At 32.9% G+C, this 18,952-nt stretch overlaps 1 protein-coding gene across 1 annotated transcript in view; it reads left to right on the top strand.

Annotated features, from left to right (window-relative positions):
- Nucleotides 1-10,535: 10,535 nt before the first annotated feature.
- Nucleotides 10,536-18,952, top strand: part of LOC110997579 (SCY1-like protein 2) — a 71,895-nt gene continuing 63,478 nt past the window's right edge. Inside the window, exon 1 of the mRNA XM_022265815.2 lies at nt 10,536-10,670. Coding sequence (XP_022121507.2) covers nt 10,536-10,670 — 135 coding nt within the window. The remainder of the gene's footprint in view (nt 10,671-18,952) is intronic.

Genomic DNA, 18,952 nt, shown 5'->3' with positions numbered 1-18,952 from the left:
TCGTATGTGAAAACTAAATTTGCTTATGAAATACTAAGCTCTTAGATATTATCGGCTTGCTTAAAGGATAAAATTTCAAATATTGATTAATCAACCGAAGACGTGACAATATATAAATGATTAGTTTGATTGATTATATCGGATTCCACTCAATTTATTTAATCCGTTATTTCGATAATGGATTGCAAGTCAGCATGTGTCTGTATTATAGTACATTTTTCAATATAATTTCGCTCTTTTGACACTGATAAATTTTTTAATATTTAGGTTAAGTAATTTATTTGTTTTAATTAAATTATAATTTCTGCAAAATGTACAAAAAGCTATGTTAGGCTAGAGGTTAAGGATATGATCCTATTTCCTCATACCGTGCGTTTGAACTCCGTGAAAAATGTTTAAACAGTAATTAATTTAATTCCACCCGTATCACCTCGACGTCCACCGTTCCACAACTGCGCGTTTTTCTAGGCAGTTTCTGCCGCTCATCACCACTTTGTGGAACCAGCTGCCGACTGAAGTATTTCCGAACCAATTCGACTTAGGGTCCTTCAAGAAAAGAGCGTACCAATTCTTAAAAGGTCGGCAACGCACTCGCGAGCCCTCTGGCATTGAGAGTGTCCATGGGCGGCGGTATCACTTAACATCAGGAGAGCCTCCTGCCCGTTTGCCCCCGGTTCTATAAAAAAAAATAATAATAGTCAGACCATAGACTGTGAAATGTGCGATTAAATTTAGATGTAATACATCTAAATTTGTCAGTAGTATCTGTATATGTAGTGTTGATATGAGCAAGCTAATATATAGTTATGTAGTATATAATATATGAAAGGAATGCAAAAACCTAACAATTCTGCGGATTCCTAAGGCCACACATTAATAGTGAATATATAAATATGTACGGGATGTCTGCGCCAGTAGACCTAAGGTAACAGACGGAGACCTACGAATAGGATCAAAGGTTCAAGGTGGTGGGATTATCTCAAAGCTATCGGGCATCTGATAGGTTTAAAGGAGGTTTCGCCACTTTGATAAAATCGAAAAACAAATAACAGAGCAATAATCAAATCTAATTTTTTGTTTAAATGATTTTAAATACTAGTTACACTTATTCACACACACATCATATCATTCTTGTGAGCGGCTGGTGCCCGGTGCTGGTGAAAATTTACATAACAAAAACTGGTTATGGGGTCATAAACAAATCCAGTATGAATAAAATAAAAAGTAGTTTTTTCTTTGTTTAAACCAGCATTTATTAAGAAAATAATAATAAAACTAATCAATAATAGTTATAAGAATATGAATATTTAGTTAACACAAATATTGCACAGTATAGTTTATTAATTTTAAGCAATACATATATACATACACAAAACGAAATAACGACGTAAAAATATTTTAATTTTATAATAAGACAGAGATCTAATGTGTATAATAGTTGTGCAATAATATATTACAAATGCTCGTAACATCAAAAAATCAAGATATATGTATATATACTAGCGGATCCGACAGACGTTGTCCTGTCTATACGTCTTTAATTTGAAAATTTCAAACTTTTTTTAATAAGCTAAAACATTCTGGACCATTTTGATGAAAATTATTATTCAAATGTTATGACAATATCTAACGATCCAGCACATGGTCTACAATAACACAATGATAACAAAACTTTATTTTTAATTTGATCGCAGCGCTAACTGTCGGGACAGACTAAAATTAAAATTCGAATAAAAATTTGACAGTGCGATGGTAGCGCCGTCTGTCGGATCCAATGTAAAACATTCCAAAATCAACAACTACTAATTAATTAAAAAAAACATTGTCCAGCGGACAAAATTGTGAATCTAAACCATTCTCGAATCTCCACGAACACACAAAAAATTTCATCAAAATTGGTCCAGTCGTTTAGGAGGAGTTCAGTCACATACACACGCACACAAGAAATATATATTAAGATATGCGTTATGAGCAATGCGGACAAAAAATAGTAATACGAAATTAAGCATAGTTAGCATTGAATTAAGCATATACTTAAAGGTAGCTAATTTGTTAATAAGATGATTTTGGTAATTTTTTATAGTTAATGCATGTTCAAACCTATAATAATTTTTGAGAAGCGTATTAAAAAAAGTAACAATACGTATTTATTATTGCATCACTAATAACATGAGAACAAAGAGAGATCGAATTACATTATGCGAATATAATATAAGTAGATCATAAATGATAAGTACCCTCAATGTGATATTCAATACAAATTCACTAACGAACACGTTCACCGAAAGGGCAACCGTATGGTCAACGCATCATTATTAATTAAATGTGAGTATTTATTTACCTGCTGAAAACGGATCGAAGTGTGAACAGACGATAGCTTCAACACGCACAATGGTTCTCAACTTTAACTCATACGGTTTTACAGATAAGTATAAAAAATTAGTAAGTATTTATTAAAGTTAAGCAGTCAATTTTCTTTGGTAATTTTTTGAAGATCATTGTCCGAGTTCACCGCGAGTATTGCAGATATAGAATTTCTTCTAGCCAGTATCTTGCAATGTTTGACCCAAACAAACTAGTCCAGTCCAGTCCATCTGTTTTGCAGTTTTTTTGCTTTCATTAAAAGAGTTTTATTTTTGAAGTAAAGTACATAAAAACACATAAATTTTGCTTGACCCACGTAAACCCAAGATAGGTTAGTAAGCCATCTGTCAGGTATTGAATATATTAGAAAGATTTATTTATCATAGGCTACTCGCCACACATTTGATTATTGAAATATTCATACGACAATTTTAAACATTTAAAAAGTAACCGATCGCATCCTATTTTTCTAAATTGTTATGATTTCGAAACAACTGTACATAGCTATAATATTTACGTCCCGTTACGTTTTCTTTTGATCCCAACGAACTAGCGCGGCGTAGCCGTGTTTCACCGATGTCTGGTATGAATAAATATGAAATTTATTGACTCATTCTACCTCAATTTATTTGTATTGAAAAATGGGTTTCTTTATTATAAGCGATTTGCTTGTGCTTTTACGTTTACATGCACATGGCACGTTTAAAACATGTTGTATAATCCATTATAACAATACAGTCAAAGTTGGATCAGCGAGAGTTCCAGGGAGCACAATCTCAATCTCGCTTATAGAGCTTTTTACTAACCCGAGTTTCTCGGTAATGCATGGGTAGTGTTTCTCTCTTATGGGTCCACAGCAATAACAAGTCACGGCAAGTACGAATGTGGTAATTATGTTATATGATAAAATTATGTGCACAACATATATTATGAACATATATATTTTATTTTATTTAGAAATTATTTACACTTAAAAATCCTGAATGAATGAAAATGTTAAATTTGTAAGTTTTGTCATTTGTTACTGTGTGTATATTTTATGTATGTATTTCAGTTGTAGCTATAGTTCCTACTAAAAATATAAATAAATAAAACTCGGTATAGATAGCAGTCTTACTTACGGAGGTCCACGAGGGAAAAACGACTCTCTTACAGAGGTTTCTGTTTCTCGCTAATAGAGGTTTTGGGAGCTTAAAATGACGGTGCCGGTTATTACTCTCACTTATAGAGTTTTCTCACTTATCCAGTTCTCACTTATCCAGGTTTGACTGTATTTTTGTAGTAAACAACATTGGATCGACTGGCGTTAAATGTTGTTAAGCTGGACTATAATTAATCATAATATGTCCATCCATGTCATAATACCAGTACTGTTTATTATTAGGTTCGTCGTACTGCTTAAGATCGATTATGTGATGAGCCAATGACAATTGTTCTTCGATTTTTTTGCCTTCCTTTAGTTGATGTTATATATATCCAATTTTTCCATGAACTTGGTCCTTTTAGAAATCGAATATTCGTTTAAATTTCAAACTTTCAATCTCCTGTCTTTGTATAAATGTATTGATGTTTTGTATATGCATTTATCTTTCAAAATGTCTTCTTTCCTGCCTTAGGGTAAAAGAGTAACCAATTAAACAAAGAACTAAGCTTATTTGCACTTCCAGTGCAGTATGTGTGACTTCTCAGTATATAGGTGATATCCACTGGTGGAAGGCCAGTGGCTGATCTGCTACCGCGAGAGTGCTTTCCGATAGAATACAACTAAGTATAAATATGTCAAGATAACCAAAAATTTATGCAATTGGGTTAGTTAAAATTTTATTCAAATGACCAATGTATGAACCTAACAACCCTACGCCAGCTGCAGTTGGCCAAATTAAATATGAACAATATTCAATATCAATATTTCAAATCTAATCCAATTACATATTTAATTAAATATTCGTTAAACGCAGTTTTTTATTAGTGTTTTATACAAGCAAAAGTTCTCTCCGCATAACTGTATTTGATACACCATACATTTAGAAAGAATTTTCAGTTAAAGTTTTGTTTGTTCGCGTCAATTACAGAAATATCTATCCTACCTCTTTGCAACGTGAACAGGCGGGTTGCCTCAGGCCACTCAATAACAATGCTAGTTTTTTCAGGAACGTTTCTAAATCAAACATTGGGCTTCAACCTGAATAAAATAAACAATCTCCTCTCAAACTCCTCTGTTACCAATGTTGTATGATGAATTTTAAAGCAATAACCAAAAATGTCTTTAAAACAAATAAATAGAAATATCGTTAGTAAAGTTGCAGTTTGTTCGAAGAGATTAAAAGTTAAAATATTATATTAAAGAGGTATATGTGAAGCACACTTAAAAACGGGTCGTGCGTATTATATGTTTATGCTTTATCTGTAGTACCAATCACGAGTTCACCAGTACAAAACAGCATTAAGACATAGTGTATAGCCAGACGCGTCGGGTCCCTGAAGAAATCATGCACTTATTTATTATTGAGAATTCACTATTGTAATCTAAAAATGCTTCGAAAAGGAATGGTAAAATCAGTACGATATTTTTAAAGCATAATGGCATCGTCACCACTCCAAATTATATGTTTAATCCATAATGACTACATTACTAGATACATAAATATTTATTACAATATCAAAGTTTTAGCCGCATAATAATTTGTAACGAAAAACCAACGAGATATCAATAATTTTAAAAATTAGTACATGTTTGTTAATCTTTCCCTACCTTTTTTTATGGAACATGGGGCAAACGAGCAACAGGACAATATTTCCGGAGTAGTTATCGTCCGGGCCGGGCGGGAGACGCCAACCCTCTATGTTAATAATGTCCCTTTTTAGGAAAGGGGAGATTTTGACACTCCCCTGTTGCTTAGACACTCGGTCACATATCTGCCTGATTGCGTGCCTGGTCCCCCAACAAAAGAAAAAAAACCAGCAAGAGGCTCATGTGATGTAAGTGATACCGCCGCCCATGGACACTCTGAATGCCAGAGGACTCGCGAGTGCTTTGCCGGCATTTGAATTTGAATATTTAATCGAGCTACCATCATCAATAATATCAGGTTTTATAAAAATTGGCAATATATATTATATACCTCGTCGTAATTAAACGTATTTACAAATTACATTGAACCAGTTAGGCAGTGCACGATCACAGTTTTTAACAGTTCAGTTATCACACATATACATTTTTTATCTAACCTGCGGTTGGACCTTTACCGGCTTTTACAAAATATTATGAACGATAAACTGGAACTAGATTTAACGAGAAATGTAGATAGTGGAATATTTAAAAACGATACAAGTGATTGTTAATAGTTTGAAAGTGATTCTAGTGTAAGCTTTTAATTGATAAATATTGTACGTATTGGGTTAAAATAATGTAAGATTATTGTATATTAATCAGTCTTAGATCCAATTAAAATAAATGACAATTTGCAAACGATAATTAATTAATATATACTTAAGATAAAACGGATACGACGGATAATATTGTTAGAGATGATAGTTATTCTATCTATCTAACCTTATATTATATTTAAACAATCTCGTAGCATCGCTACGCTACAAAAGCCTGGTACAGAATGTGTAACGGGAGCGCTTTATGCTACGTCGTAGACCACCGTAGCCTTCGAGCGGTTTAGTTATTGTTCAGTTATTATTTACCTGCACGTTCTAGGAACAATTAACATTGTTATCAATGTAAATCGAGCTTTGAATATGAAAGAAAACCTTGTTTTATTTTGTGTCGTACAGTTTTAACACCGTTGGCGAAATTTTACTTTTTTCTAGAATTTCCTTGAACTTAGTATTTGTTGTGAAATAATACACGATCTAAAATTGCGCTTTGTCCCCTTATATTTATATATAAAATTAAATTCAATAAAAAAAATAATTAATGTTAAATGCTGACAGATATTTTTATAGAACAAATTAATTAAGTTATTCGTACTTATACATTGTAAATGCAAAAACAAACGACAAATTCTAACAAACTATTTGAATCAATTTTGATTCATCATTGGAATCAATTTGATTTGAATCAATTTTATTGCCAGTTTTTCTCTTTTTCAGCATTTTAATACATTAAATTTCTTTTTTTGACGTTCATAAGTGTACATTATGTTACCAACATGTATAAATGACTTTGAATTTGAATTTGTAACAACATGCAATATGTAGGAGATAAAAATTCTAGCGACCTTCTTTTTAGTCGTTTGTTGAAAGACGATTTTCTTCGTTAAATTGCTATTTTTCTATAGAGTGTAATGTCACGTATTTATTTATATATATGTATCAATTATATGTAGTTATATTTTACTTATCTTATTAACAATGTAACTACTTAAACTATGGAAAGCTAAAATTTTTAAATCCCACTACCAATGCTGTATACTTGTACAACATAGAACTTTATGTAAAATGATTTGTCAGTCTCCTCTCTCTTTGCAGAGATATGTATGTAACTGCGTAATTTAGTCCCGTAAATTATTTTTATAGCACAAACGTATTTTGGCTTTAATTCTGTTTTGAAAAATTCAGGTCAGTATTAATTTTGAGGAGAGCTTAACTTTGAGGAGTTCTTTTGTTGCTATATTCTAGTATAGGAAATATGTACCGTTTTGTGCACGTTCGATCGGCTAAATTTATTTATCTTTCGCAATAATCGGCTTACAGTTATTACAAAAATTAGCGTGGGTGTGACGTCCCTCGTGTATTTGAACTTGAACGTGAATATTTTTCGAAAAATACAAACTTCAAATGTTTGAAGTTGACTAAGGTGAAAGCGTTTATTTGTAGAACAAGCTCTACGATATTCAAGTAAAATAACGCGAGTAGATGCATCTTTTGCAATAACGCTATTTTTATATCATATTACACTCGTCTAAATTACTCCATATACAGCTAACAATTTTTGAAAACAAAGATTTTCAATACTGATATGGCGATGGACTAATATTATGTAATATCTAAATATATGACGTGATGACGAGACTAGTTTTGTTAAGAAATTAGTGAAATAGTCCATAAAAATTACTTTGACATTTATGACTCACACATGTTATGAACAATCCTCACAGTCATAGTTTAATAAACTATTTTATTATAATATTTTAATAATGAGTTGATACTTTGGCAACTATGTTTTTTCATAACACCCTCCAACATTCTCTTTTTAATATTGGAAAAAATAAGTTTTGCTTTTCTAAAATGCTTATTGGTGTCATAAATCTTATGAAAAATGTTTTTTTTTTGTTACAGCTAAACGACAAAACAAGGACGGGAAAGCATCAAAAAAATACCATCTGATAAAGGAAGATTCTGTTGAATTCATTTTAGACTCGGATGAAGCTCAAAATAACAACACAAAACCTGAACCTTCTCTAACCTTGCAATATCGACGGCAACATCTAACACAGATTTCTTCTAATGTCAATTCACCAGGTGATATACTGCAGCAAAATTTAGTGCAATCTCAGTCACAACAACCGCAACGGCCACAACAGCAACCTCAATTACCAGAGGATAATCCACAAAATACATTTCAAGATCAACCATCAAACAGTCAAACAGACAGTTCTGATCAAAAACAAACACAGCCACAAGAACCACGTCAACCAAACCAGACCACGACAGAAATACAATTGCAACAACCACAGTATTTAAAAAAGCAAGAAGTATCTCATCAAACGCAAAAACAGCCCTTACAACGGCAGCAACAAAATCCTGAACTGTTTAGAAGAACATCCGACTGGGACGAAATAAGAACACCTGAGGGACGTATTATACCAACATTCCAGGGTGAACAAAGACCACTACAGCCTAAACAAAAAGAGCCTCGACTGCTACCACATCCAAACTTCTATATATCTCCCTCGCTACCAGAATATCAAACATCGTCAGAAAGGCAGCTCGCAACAAGTAACCAAGTTTTATTTGAAAAAATATCCAAAAGACAACCTTCTGCTACTCAGCTTGAGCAAAGAACTGCAAGGCGACAATCTATAATTGAAACTCCAAGAGGTCCCCAAAGAGCTTCACAAATACAATACCAAGACATGGAGAGACGAATGTCACAAATCTCTCAGAAATATCAACCACAAAGAGACCATAACATATCTCTACCAAATACTCCACAAAGAGGTGCAACTATAAGAGAAAATATAATTACACAAAATACGCCTCTTAAAATTCCTCAAAGTGATCAACGTCGTCCATCTCAAGAATATCGCTTAAACCAGGGACAAAATCTTGAACCACCTCAGAGAGAGACGTGGCAACAACCTAGTACATCTCAATTTTCTGGACCTTTGCAAGTTCAACCTCGTAATTTTGCAACTTCATCACAGTGTATTCCTGGGCATACCCAAAATCAATCACAAAATTATTCAAGTCCAATACACTGCGTTGTTTCTCAAGCTCCAATACAAAACTATTTGGCTGCCTCACAGTGTATTGTGGGGGCCTCACAATATTACGGTAATTCTTCACAAAATGTTTCTGGTCCATCTCATGGCATTTCGCCCTATCATCATGCTAATTCGACACAAGCTATCACTGGGCCAACTCCAGGTCCATCACATTATCATGGAAGTTCAAAACAATCTATCGCGGGGCCAACACCAGGCACCTCATTATATCATAGAGGTTCAATACAATCTATATCTGGACCAACTCCAGGCCCATCACAATATCATGGAAGTTCAACACAATCTATTGCTGGGCCAACTACAGGACCATCCCAATATCATGGAAGTTCAATACAATCGACTTCTGGGATAAATCCAGGTCCATTACAAAATCATAGAAGTTCAACACAATCTGTTACTGGTCCAACTGCAGGCTCATCACAATATCATGGAAGTTCAACACAATCTATTGCTGGGCCAACTCCAGGCCCATCACAATATCACAGAAATTCAACACAATCTGTTTCTGGCCCATCTCCAGGCCCATCACAATATCATGGAAGTTCAACTCAATCAGCTTCCAGTCCAACTCAAGGAATATCTCAATACCATGCAAATTCAGCTCAAACTGCTGTAGGCGAAGTAAAGTATCGCGGTTCTTTGATTCAGAGCGGAGCAGGATATGATCAAAGCCAGTTCCAACATTACTTAAATCCACAGCGTGTTCCAGCTCCAACTCTTGAGCAGAAATATCGCGCAAGCTCATCACAAAGTATAACCGGCCCCAACCGTGGACAATCAAACTACCAAGGACATAAATCGCTTAGTGTATCAGTTCCTACTCAAGGTCAATTACAATGCCCTACTAATACTGGCCAAGTATCAGGAGTTACTCAAAGTCAGACAGTCTCTGCTCAAGTCTCAGGTCAATGCCAAGCAAGTTCAACGAAAAGTAATTTAAAGTCAACTGATGTTCCCATGAAAAATGTTGGCCCTTCACACGGGGTTACAGAAACGTCACAGAACCAAACACAGACTTTAACCCCGGATTGTCATACACCAGGGCCTTCACAAAATAATGATAATTCATCACAATGTATTACTGATTCTGCTCAAAGTACTCAAAATAATCCAAGTACTTCAAAGGGTGCCATACCCAAAAAATATCAGGGACAAAAGAATGACGTCTCCAATAAAAGTACAACTCAATCCACGGCTTCAGTATCGTTCAATGTTGCTGGTTCCTCGGAAAAAACAAAGGACACTTCTCAAAACGCTGCTGGTCCATCCAATAGAAGTATAACTCAATCCACGGCTTCAGTATCGATCAATGTTGCTGGTTCATCAGAAAAAACAAAGGGGACTTCTCATAAGGCTGCTGGTCCTTCAAATAAAGCTGTAGAAGCACCAAAGCCTAAGCCAAGCCCACCAGCCAAAGTAGTAGGGCCTTCAAAGAGTGCATCAACCACTTCAAAAGGTAAAGGGGCCCAGAACATAGCTACAAATGGTCCGCAACCGCTTATGTCATCATATTCACAACTTGTGTCCACGTTGTCTCAAAATAAAGAGTTTCCAATATTTCAACCACTGCCTCAAGTAGAAGTTAATGACACCCCGATTGAAAACACAACAGAAATACCGAAAGCGTCGGGACCATTTGCGGTTCTAGCAAATTCTATTCCCCATGCCGCTGCAATTTTTACTAAGATGAAAAATACCCTACTTGGCACCAACATGGAAAAATTAAACTCCCAACCACTGGAATACAACCCGATAATGCAGAGGTTCGAAGTGCAAGAGGAAGTGTGCAACGCTGGCCCGGGACAGATTTGGCGCGTGCATGACGCACTCCGCAAAGAAGATGCTATGGTGAGTTTTTTTATATTACTACAATAATATAATAATATATATAATATAATTTTCCAATTTTGTGTATTACATATTAGTATGGATTTGAATTGAAAAATGAAAATTGATTTTTTTCAATGTTTTCAACTAAACAAAGAAGCCTAGGACAATTCTAAACAGATTCATATATTGATTATGTTTTTTAAGCGCCAAAATACCGGGTCATTATTTAAGATTTATAAAAAGTTGTTTTTGTTTATTACGCGCAATACACACTTATATCACCTATTTTTTAACAACAATAATATTAAAGTAAAACCTAAAACAAAAAAACCTGTAACAAATTAAATAGGATTCTCGGATATAATTAAATAAGCGCCCAGCGAACGAAGTTTGGCGATAATTCTATTAATTTTAGAAGTTTCTCGCTTCTGTTTAAATATATGGCTCAGATGTTTTCTTCTAAACTAGATATATTAATAATAATAACATGCCAAGTACTCCAAAGCATGTTCAAGTTATCTAAAGCTAATATAAAATAATTACTAATAATCCTAAAGTTTAAAAAGGGAAAGTTATTTTCATTAAAGGTCGGACATTTTATGATTAATTTAAAAATTGATCACTTCACAAGAGCCGAATGGAACTTATTCAAAGTTTCTATTCGCCTTTAACTTTCAGTTTTGAAAATTGTTTTCAAAAAGTTGTTACGTTTCGTTTTCTTAGATTGACCTTCAAGAATTGACTAGACTACACACGTCGGCATATCTGTGTATAGAGAAATACAACGAACATTACTCGAACATCCAGCTATCAAAATATTGTGACATTTATATCCTTTAAATATGTTTTTAGTAAAAAGTTATATATCACATACAAAACGTAAACAACTCTGCTAATGAGTGTCTAAAGTGGAATATTATGTTATGATTATATCGAAAAGACCAACCGAGTTTTGTTGTTGAATGCCTCAAACCAAGCCAAATAACCAAAAAAGCAATAAAATGGGCTAAACACTAATAGGTGATCGCTAAAGTTTCTATGAAATAAACATGACCGAAGATACATGTGCTGTCTGAGGCCAAGACCTTTTACAAACCACTTTATTGTGGCCTTTTTATTCGTTCGCATTGCCATTTGCCTCTACGTATTTTTTTATTAAAAGTACTGTGTCATTGTGTTTTTAAAATGAACAATGAACAATTTAATCTTAAAATACAATTTGGGTCGTCGTCATAAGCGCCTCATATTATTGCAGAGTAAATGACAGTCTTTGAACAGTAATTATATATTGACAAATACACAACGATTTACATTAGAGTTTATGTTACGTTGAATTCAACAAGAGGTCATATTTGTATAAGTTCAATATGAAAACGAGAATTTTTGTTATACAAATATTTTGAGTAACGTAAGAAAAATACCAGTGGTGCTCATATGCCCTTAATATTATTGTTTACTAATAGATAGATAGACTAGATAAATGAATAACGCTTAAATAGCAGTTACTTTACAGAACATTAACTAAACATGTTCTCCAATTAGATTTAAATTATCGTAAATGAGGTTAAGTTTAAATCAAATAAAATAATTACCCCCTTTTTAAATTTTGCTACTAAGATATTTATAAGTCTGCAATTTCACCGTGATAAACAAGTCGCTGTCTAAGTAACGGTTGTGAATATAAAGTATTTGTTAAACGTAATAAAATCACTAAAGCAAAAGAATTTATAGTAAAAGTTGAAATATAGTTTAAACGAGGCAAGCTTAGAATATCTTACTTGCACTAAGACGATAGATAAATACTAAATCGATAGAGACGGAAAACACGAATAGTCGCTATTAAATTTCATCATATTTCTTTTTGTTAAACAAGGCTAAAGTGGTTTTAAAATTACTTTTATTTTTGTAACCTTCAAAATAGAAAATACAAAATAGGTATCGATGCGCATAAATCTTAGTTTCCTGTTCTATAAATATATTTACTTTTCTCTTTATACTTTTTCTTACTCCCGCTATCGTGCTACTCTTAAGGGTAATAATCATTTGTTATTTAAAAAACTAAAGCATATTATAATGAAAACACTTACTTCAAATAAACTACATACAAAGTGAAGGAAAATATAACTAAAAAATCGGACGTCTAGACTGGTGTTTTACTTGTTAATGTCGGGATTCAGTTCACACCAGTCGCAAACTCAAAATAACTTTATTCATATAGGCAACCACGTACACTTATAAACATCAACAGAAGTGCTGGCAACTCTTCCCCATTATTTTTAATCAACAAGTTTTGAGTCAAACAAATTGTTTGTTCTGGAGAAAGTCAATCCCAAGGATTACGGTGACTAAACTTAATCGTCAAATATCCAAAAATCTGATTTATCTACGTTTAATGAAAGCTATGAATTTATTCAGTGATAATTCTATAATTTTGCCCATGTAATAGTGTATATAATCTGGCATTTGAATAAAGTGCTTCCTTGTCGACGTCTATAATTACGAAATGAAACAATGCATTTATGTGTTCATTAAGGAATTTTGCAACCAAGTGCTGGCGTAGGGTAACACAATGATCAGCTAGTATTTTAAATGGAAAATGAGACCCGTATGAAACCGCGTAATTGCAGGAGGATATAATTAGCAATTTATTTTCTTCTTAGTTTCATACATTTTGTAATTCACAATTTCAATACATCAACATTACAACCGGTTTATAGAAAGTTTGCAACAGACGTGTATATCTTTATTTGGTATTAAAAAAATATATATATTTTTGTCAAAATTTACTTAATTGCGTAAATGACGTCACCAACTTGCATTAATTATTACCGAAAATCCTAAAGCGAATTAATTATTTAATAGTATTGTATTTATTTATGCTATAAAAATAATATTTTTATTTATTGCCTAAGACGGATATTTAATTAAAAATACATCTTGTATTCAGTACTATCTTAATATATATATTTCTTGTGTGCGTGTGTATGTGACTGAACTCCTCCTAAAGGACTGGACCGATTTAGACGAAATTTTTTGTGTGTGTTCAAGGGGATCTGGGAATGGTTTAGATTCACAATTTTGTCCGCCGGACAATGTTTTTTTAATTAATTTTCAATTTATTAGTTGTTGTTGATTTTGGAATGTTTTACATTGGATCCGACAGACGGCGCTACCATCGCAGTGTCAAATTTTAAATAATATTCGAATTTTAATTTTAGTCTGTCCCGAAATTTAAAAAAAGTTTTGTTATCATTGTGTTATATCGTGTGTGACCATGTGCTGGATCGTTAGATATTGTCATAACATTTGAATAATAATTTTCATCAAAATGGCTTATTATAAATTGAAATTTTGAAATTAAAGACGTGTAGACAGGACAACGTCTGTCGGATCCGCTAGTATTTTATATAATAAAACACATTTCATCATCAAAAGGGCTATTCGTACAATCTATAATTTAAAATGTAGGGAATCTCCGAGAGATAAATTCAAGGAAATAAACTCACCTTTTCCTCGCAATACATTTATGAAAATATTATTTATGTATGGATGCAAAAATAGTGATAAGTTTACTAGAATAGAACATAGGCACAATTTTAATACTCGGTACAAATGCAGGCTGCAATTTCTCTTTTACTAGACTATCTAAAGTTAGTAATTCTTTTTTGGGAAAAAGGATTCTCTTCTTCAAGGAAATCCCAGAGGCTCTTTAATCTCTGCCTTTAAATAAATTTAAGAAAAGCTGTGTAAAAAGGCTATTAAAGTTAGCGATTATCTAGTTGATGAAAGGGCCTGGGATTTCTAATTAATTTGGTATATTTGTTTTAAATATTGTAGTATTGTTTGATGATTTGCTTTTTTAAAAGAGCTCCGAAAGTCATTTACGCTGCCGTTTTCTCTCGGCCTACACCCTCTGTCTTCTTTGCCGATGAGTAGAGATGCTTACAGATTCAAATTTAATGACGTGGAATAAGTGATAGCTGTATATTATGTTCCATAATAAACATATTTTTTATTTTTACTCATTACTCTTTAGTGGAGCGAACCCCCGCTGGAAATATATTAAAAATAACAATATCGATTAAGATGCACGCCTTACATTATATGCGACTTTATTATTACTATGATACGAGTGTGTTATCATAGGAGTTAAGATTTTTTTGAATGCTTTTTATCGTATTTACTTTTACAATTAGCACTTGTAAAAGTAATGATAAATATAAGAATATTTTTTTAAAAATATTGTATATCTAAATATATATAAATATCATATCTATATATGTATTAAAATGAATTATCTATTCCCTCTATTTCTCTTGGTCCTCGCGTCATATATGAACGGATAAATGTCTTGAAAAACTATTATAAAGGAAAAAATGAGGTAGTTGATGGAAACATAAGAAAATTAAAGAAAATGTTGCGTTACGAAACATTAAATTTTTACATTATTTCAGAGGTTGACAGAATTCGGGCTCCAAATATAACACAGATTATACAGCATCATAATAATACACCACGTTTTTGACTAATATTTATCTTACACAACATAACAATTTCAATACAATTGTGACATGACAACGTATATCGTCATGTATCTGCAAATGTACGAATAATTCTCATTTTACCTATCTCTGTTAGTCGTAGTCAATATCTAATTGAGTTCGTACTGAAAATAGATTTTAATTAGTGGATTAAGCTATAAATACCATGATTACTAGAAGTCTTTGATTAAATACTTTTTATCTGTTATAAAAGGTGTAAACAATTTGTTTACATTTTCAATTTTCTAAGAATATTCAATTAGCATTTAATGAATATTTGCGCGTTCTTGTAATAAAGCTATAACATCAAAGATAAATAGGTATGAGTTCGAGACACAAAGTCGCATCCGGTGTCGATAGGAATGCAATTAACAGTACCTAGAACTTTGTTAAAGTAAATTTGACGGGCTGTATAACAAAAAAAAATTAACAATAAAGTTTAAAAAAAGAATTTAATATATCATTATATTTAAAAAATAAATAGAATGTGCAAACAAAATATAAGTTACGAAGAAATTTTACAGATTTCCTTACATTTTACATAATTTCGGAGATAGGATTTCTACAGGTTACAGATATAGCTTAGACCAAAACTCTTCCCTTTCCTTAGCATAGCATACCTGTTTGATGAATATTGGCAAATTTTCTCTTACGTTCCGAATAGAGTATATTTTTGGTCTAGGCATGGAAACTCCGCGGATCATACTTTCTTCCAATTCTTTTGTGTTCTGCTGTTACGGCCACGTGCGTTTGCAGACACTGTGAGTACGATAGATATGCCTATTAAAACTTGTTTTATTTTAACACACACATACAGATCTTCACAGACAATTATAGATACATCGTGGAATTCTTTCAAGTTCCGAGAATATAACAGAGAACCTGTAATTATTAACATCAATTGCATACTTAGAATTGAGTTAAGTCCTTTTAAACAATTTGTTTACGTTAAATACTTTTACACAATCAATTATAATGTAACGGATTCAAATGTTTATCACCATCCAGTGGTATCTCACATGAGTGCCCAATTATATCAGCGTGTGACCCGCACAAAGCGCTGCACTGATAATTAATTATCAAAAATCTGAATCCAACTATTGAAGTGCCTTTGTGCGTTTTTTTGGATTGTTGCTTTACGATATCGTGTGCTCCTAAAGTAACAAAATCAATTCTACGAATTTTGAGAGCAACGGAAATTAGTACCGATCAGAAATTATATATAAATATGGCAATAACATTTCATAATATGAACTATTAATTCTAAATAAAACTAAAACGTTTCTATTCGTATAAAGATCTCCATATGTATCAAGTGTTAACAGAAGCAATTTTTATAGTTGTTTTACAAAGTTAGTGTGACTGGTAATTGAATAACTCATTAAGCATAAAGATGTTCGATTCAATTGAATTGATAATAATTAATCAAACGATTGTTGATGCGAGAAGTCAATTTGGTAATGGGTGGATTAATCCAATACATTATACTCGTACACACATAATTAATTGATACTTGAATTGTAAGTTATTATATATAGGGATGATTTTCTTGGATATTATTTAGAATAAAATATATAACAGATTAAATATCAAACACAATAGAAATTGGCGGTCGCGGGTTTGAGGACGAATATTAATCTTAAAATTACATTAAACCTCTTCAACAAAAGTTATGTAATCTAATGTCGGAGATATATTGAATTCTTGGGTATTATCGATATTAGTTGGTTTAGTGAACGTCATATGGGTAGAGTCCGAACACAAAAGACACGAATATAAAAGGTCGGCAACGGACTCGCGAGCCCTCTGGCATTGAGTGTGTCCATGGGCGGTGGTATCACTTAAAATCAGGTGAGCATCCTGCCCGTTTGCCCCCGGTTCTATAAAAAAAAAGATGGCACAAATTTTCTTTTAAGTTGTTTCCTTTTAACACTTCAACGGTAGTATAGCTTAAATTGTAGAATAATAGGGTTCAAGGTACCGGTCTTACGTTCAAGCATAAATGTCTTAGACATAACTCGGTCCAATGTCTATTCACCACAATCCTTTACCGAATCTTCAAAATAACTGTTTCGCGTTCCCCTGAACGCACTGTCCAAAAGTCAAGATGCCGAGTGGACCTATACTCGAGTCATGTACCATGTTCTGGTTAATCGTAACAGTAGTCGTACATTATTTATTACGTTATTATTTTAAAATAGGACACAAATAATAAGAATAAACAAATTAAATAATGAATCTTAAAAGCAATATAAAAATCTGAATTATTAACGAAAGTTAGAATAAAATACGACTTTTATTTATAGTCATAACCCCAATCCGGGTCCCCGTGGGGTTGCACGACCACCACCCCCACATAGAAATGAAAAAACATTCCTATATCAAAATAGAAACTATATCGTTAATGTCGGATAACAGACTACAGGAATTGGATGAAGCTAGAACACCTAAAATATATATTACTACTTTTCAATAAAATGTGCAAACACTTCGTTTAAATTAACAATAATTTAAAATTGTAGCCAATAATTTCTAAAAGGTCAAAATTGGTAGTGATTAATAAGCTTTTTATTTTTATACTCTTATAAATTGTAACATAACATTCTCGTTTCCGAAAATTTACAATAGGTCGCCCCCGGTTATATCCTTAATAGGTGACAGATGTGCCACTTAGTTTTAAGATACCATAAACAAGAAACATTTTTATTAAACACAGTTGAGACTTAGCTTCAAAGTTTTAAATTTTTTTAAACATTCCTCCAGCTAACTTTGCTCGAATAAAAACAAATTTATTACATTACCAAGTCTATGTTCAAGTTCTTTTTTTATGTGGTTTGTTTAATTAGATAAGCTGGAATTGTAAAGTAGACGACAAAAGTGTCTAACAAAGATACTTGTTAAATACAGTTGAAACAAATGAAAAAGGTGATTCGGGTTCCAATACCAATTATGATCAAAAGCAAATAAAACCACAATTGTTAAGATGAAGCTTATGATGATTAAAGAAAATCAGGTCTGATATCAGATCAATAGCATTGGTAGTGTTGTGTCACATGCCTCCATATCATTATGTAAGGAGCCATTGAATTTGGCTCACATCGTCTTTACATTGGTAAAGTAATATACGGAAACCAATATTAGCCTTAATGAGAAACCACAACAAACAGGTGCACTTTTGTTTTAAGTCGTAGTACAATAAAATATCAGTTATAGACGAAATAAATGTGACGAGGAAAGGAAGCTAGACATTCCGTGTCCTCCAAGCGGACAAGAGGCTTACATACTTCTCCGTCCATTTATATATCTTATCCATTTCATGCACTTTTAAAAGCAAACAACTCCTATCTTAATACGTTCTTGAGTACTCGCTTTTTATAGAACAAGTGGCTCCCCCTGATTTTAAGTGATACTCTCAATGCCAGAGGGCTCGCGAGTGCGTTTCCAGCCTTTTAAGAATTGATGATCATCTGCTATCCATGGCGGTAGACGATGCAGAGTGACTCCACATCTCGAAGCAACGCCAAGGGATCAAGCGGAGCGGGTACCGAGACCACAGTATCAATAAAGCAGGGGAAAGACCGACCAATTCCAGACAAGGAGTTTTTTTTAGAAAGAAGAACAAATGAAATATGAAGCAACATTTAAAAAAAAAAACAAAAAAAATTGCGTTTTATGTTGAAAATCGGTATAACTAAAAACGTAATGTTATCTACAAGAGATAATTAGCAATTTGTTTGCTAATATCACATGGATTATGAA

This window comes from Pieris rapae, chromosome Z, assembly GCF_905147795.1.
Source record: "Pieris rapae chromosome Z, ilPieRapa1.1, whole genome shotgun sequence".
NCBI classification, from domain to species: Eukaryota; Metazoa; Arthropoda; class Insecta; order Lepidoptera; family Pieridae; genus Pieris; species Pieris rapae.
The sequence above is the reverse complement of the archived record's forward strand: the minus strand, read 5'-3'. Positions and strand labels throughout refer to the sequence as shown.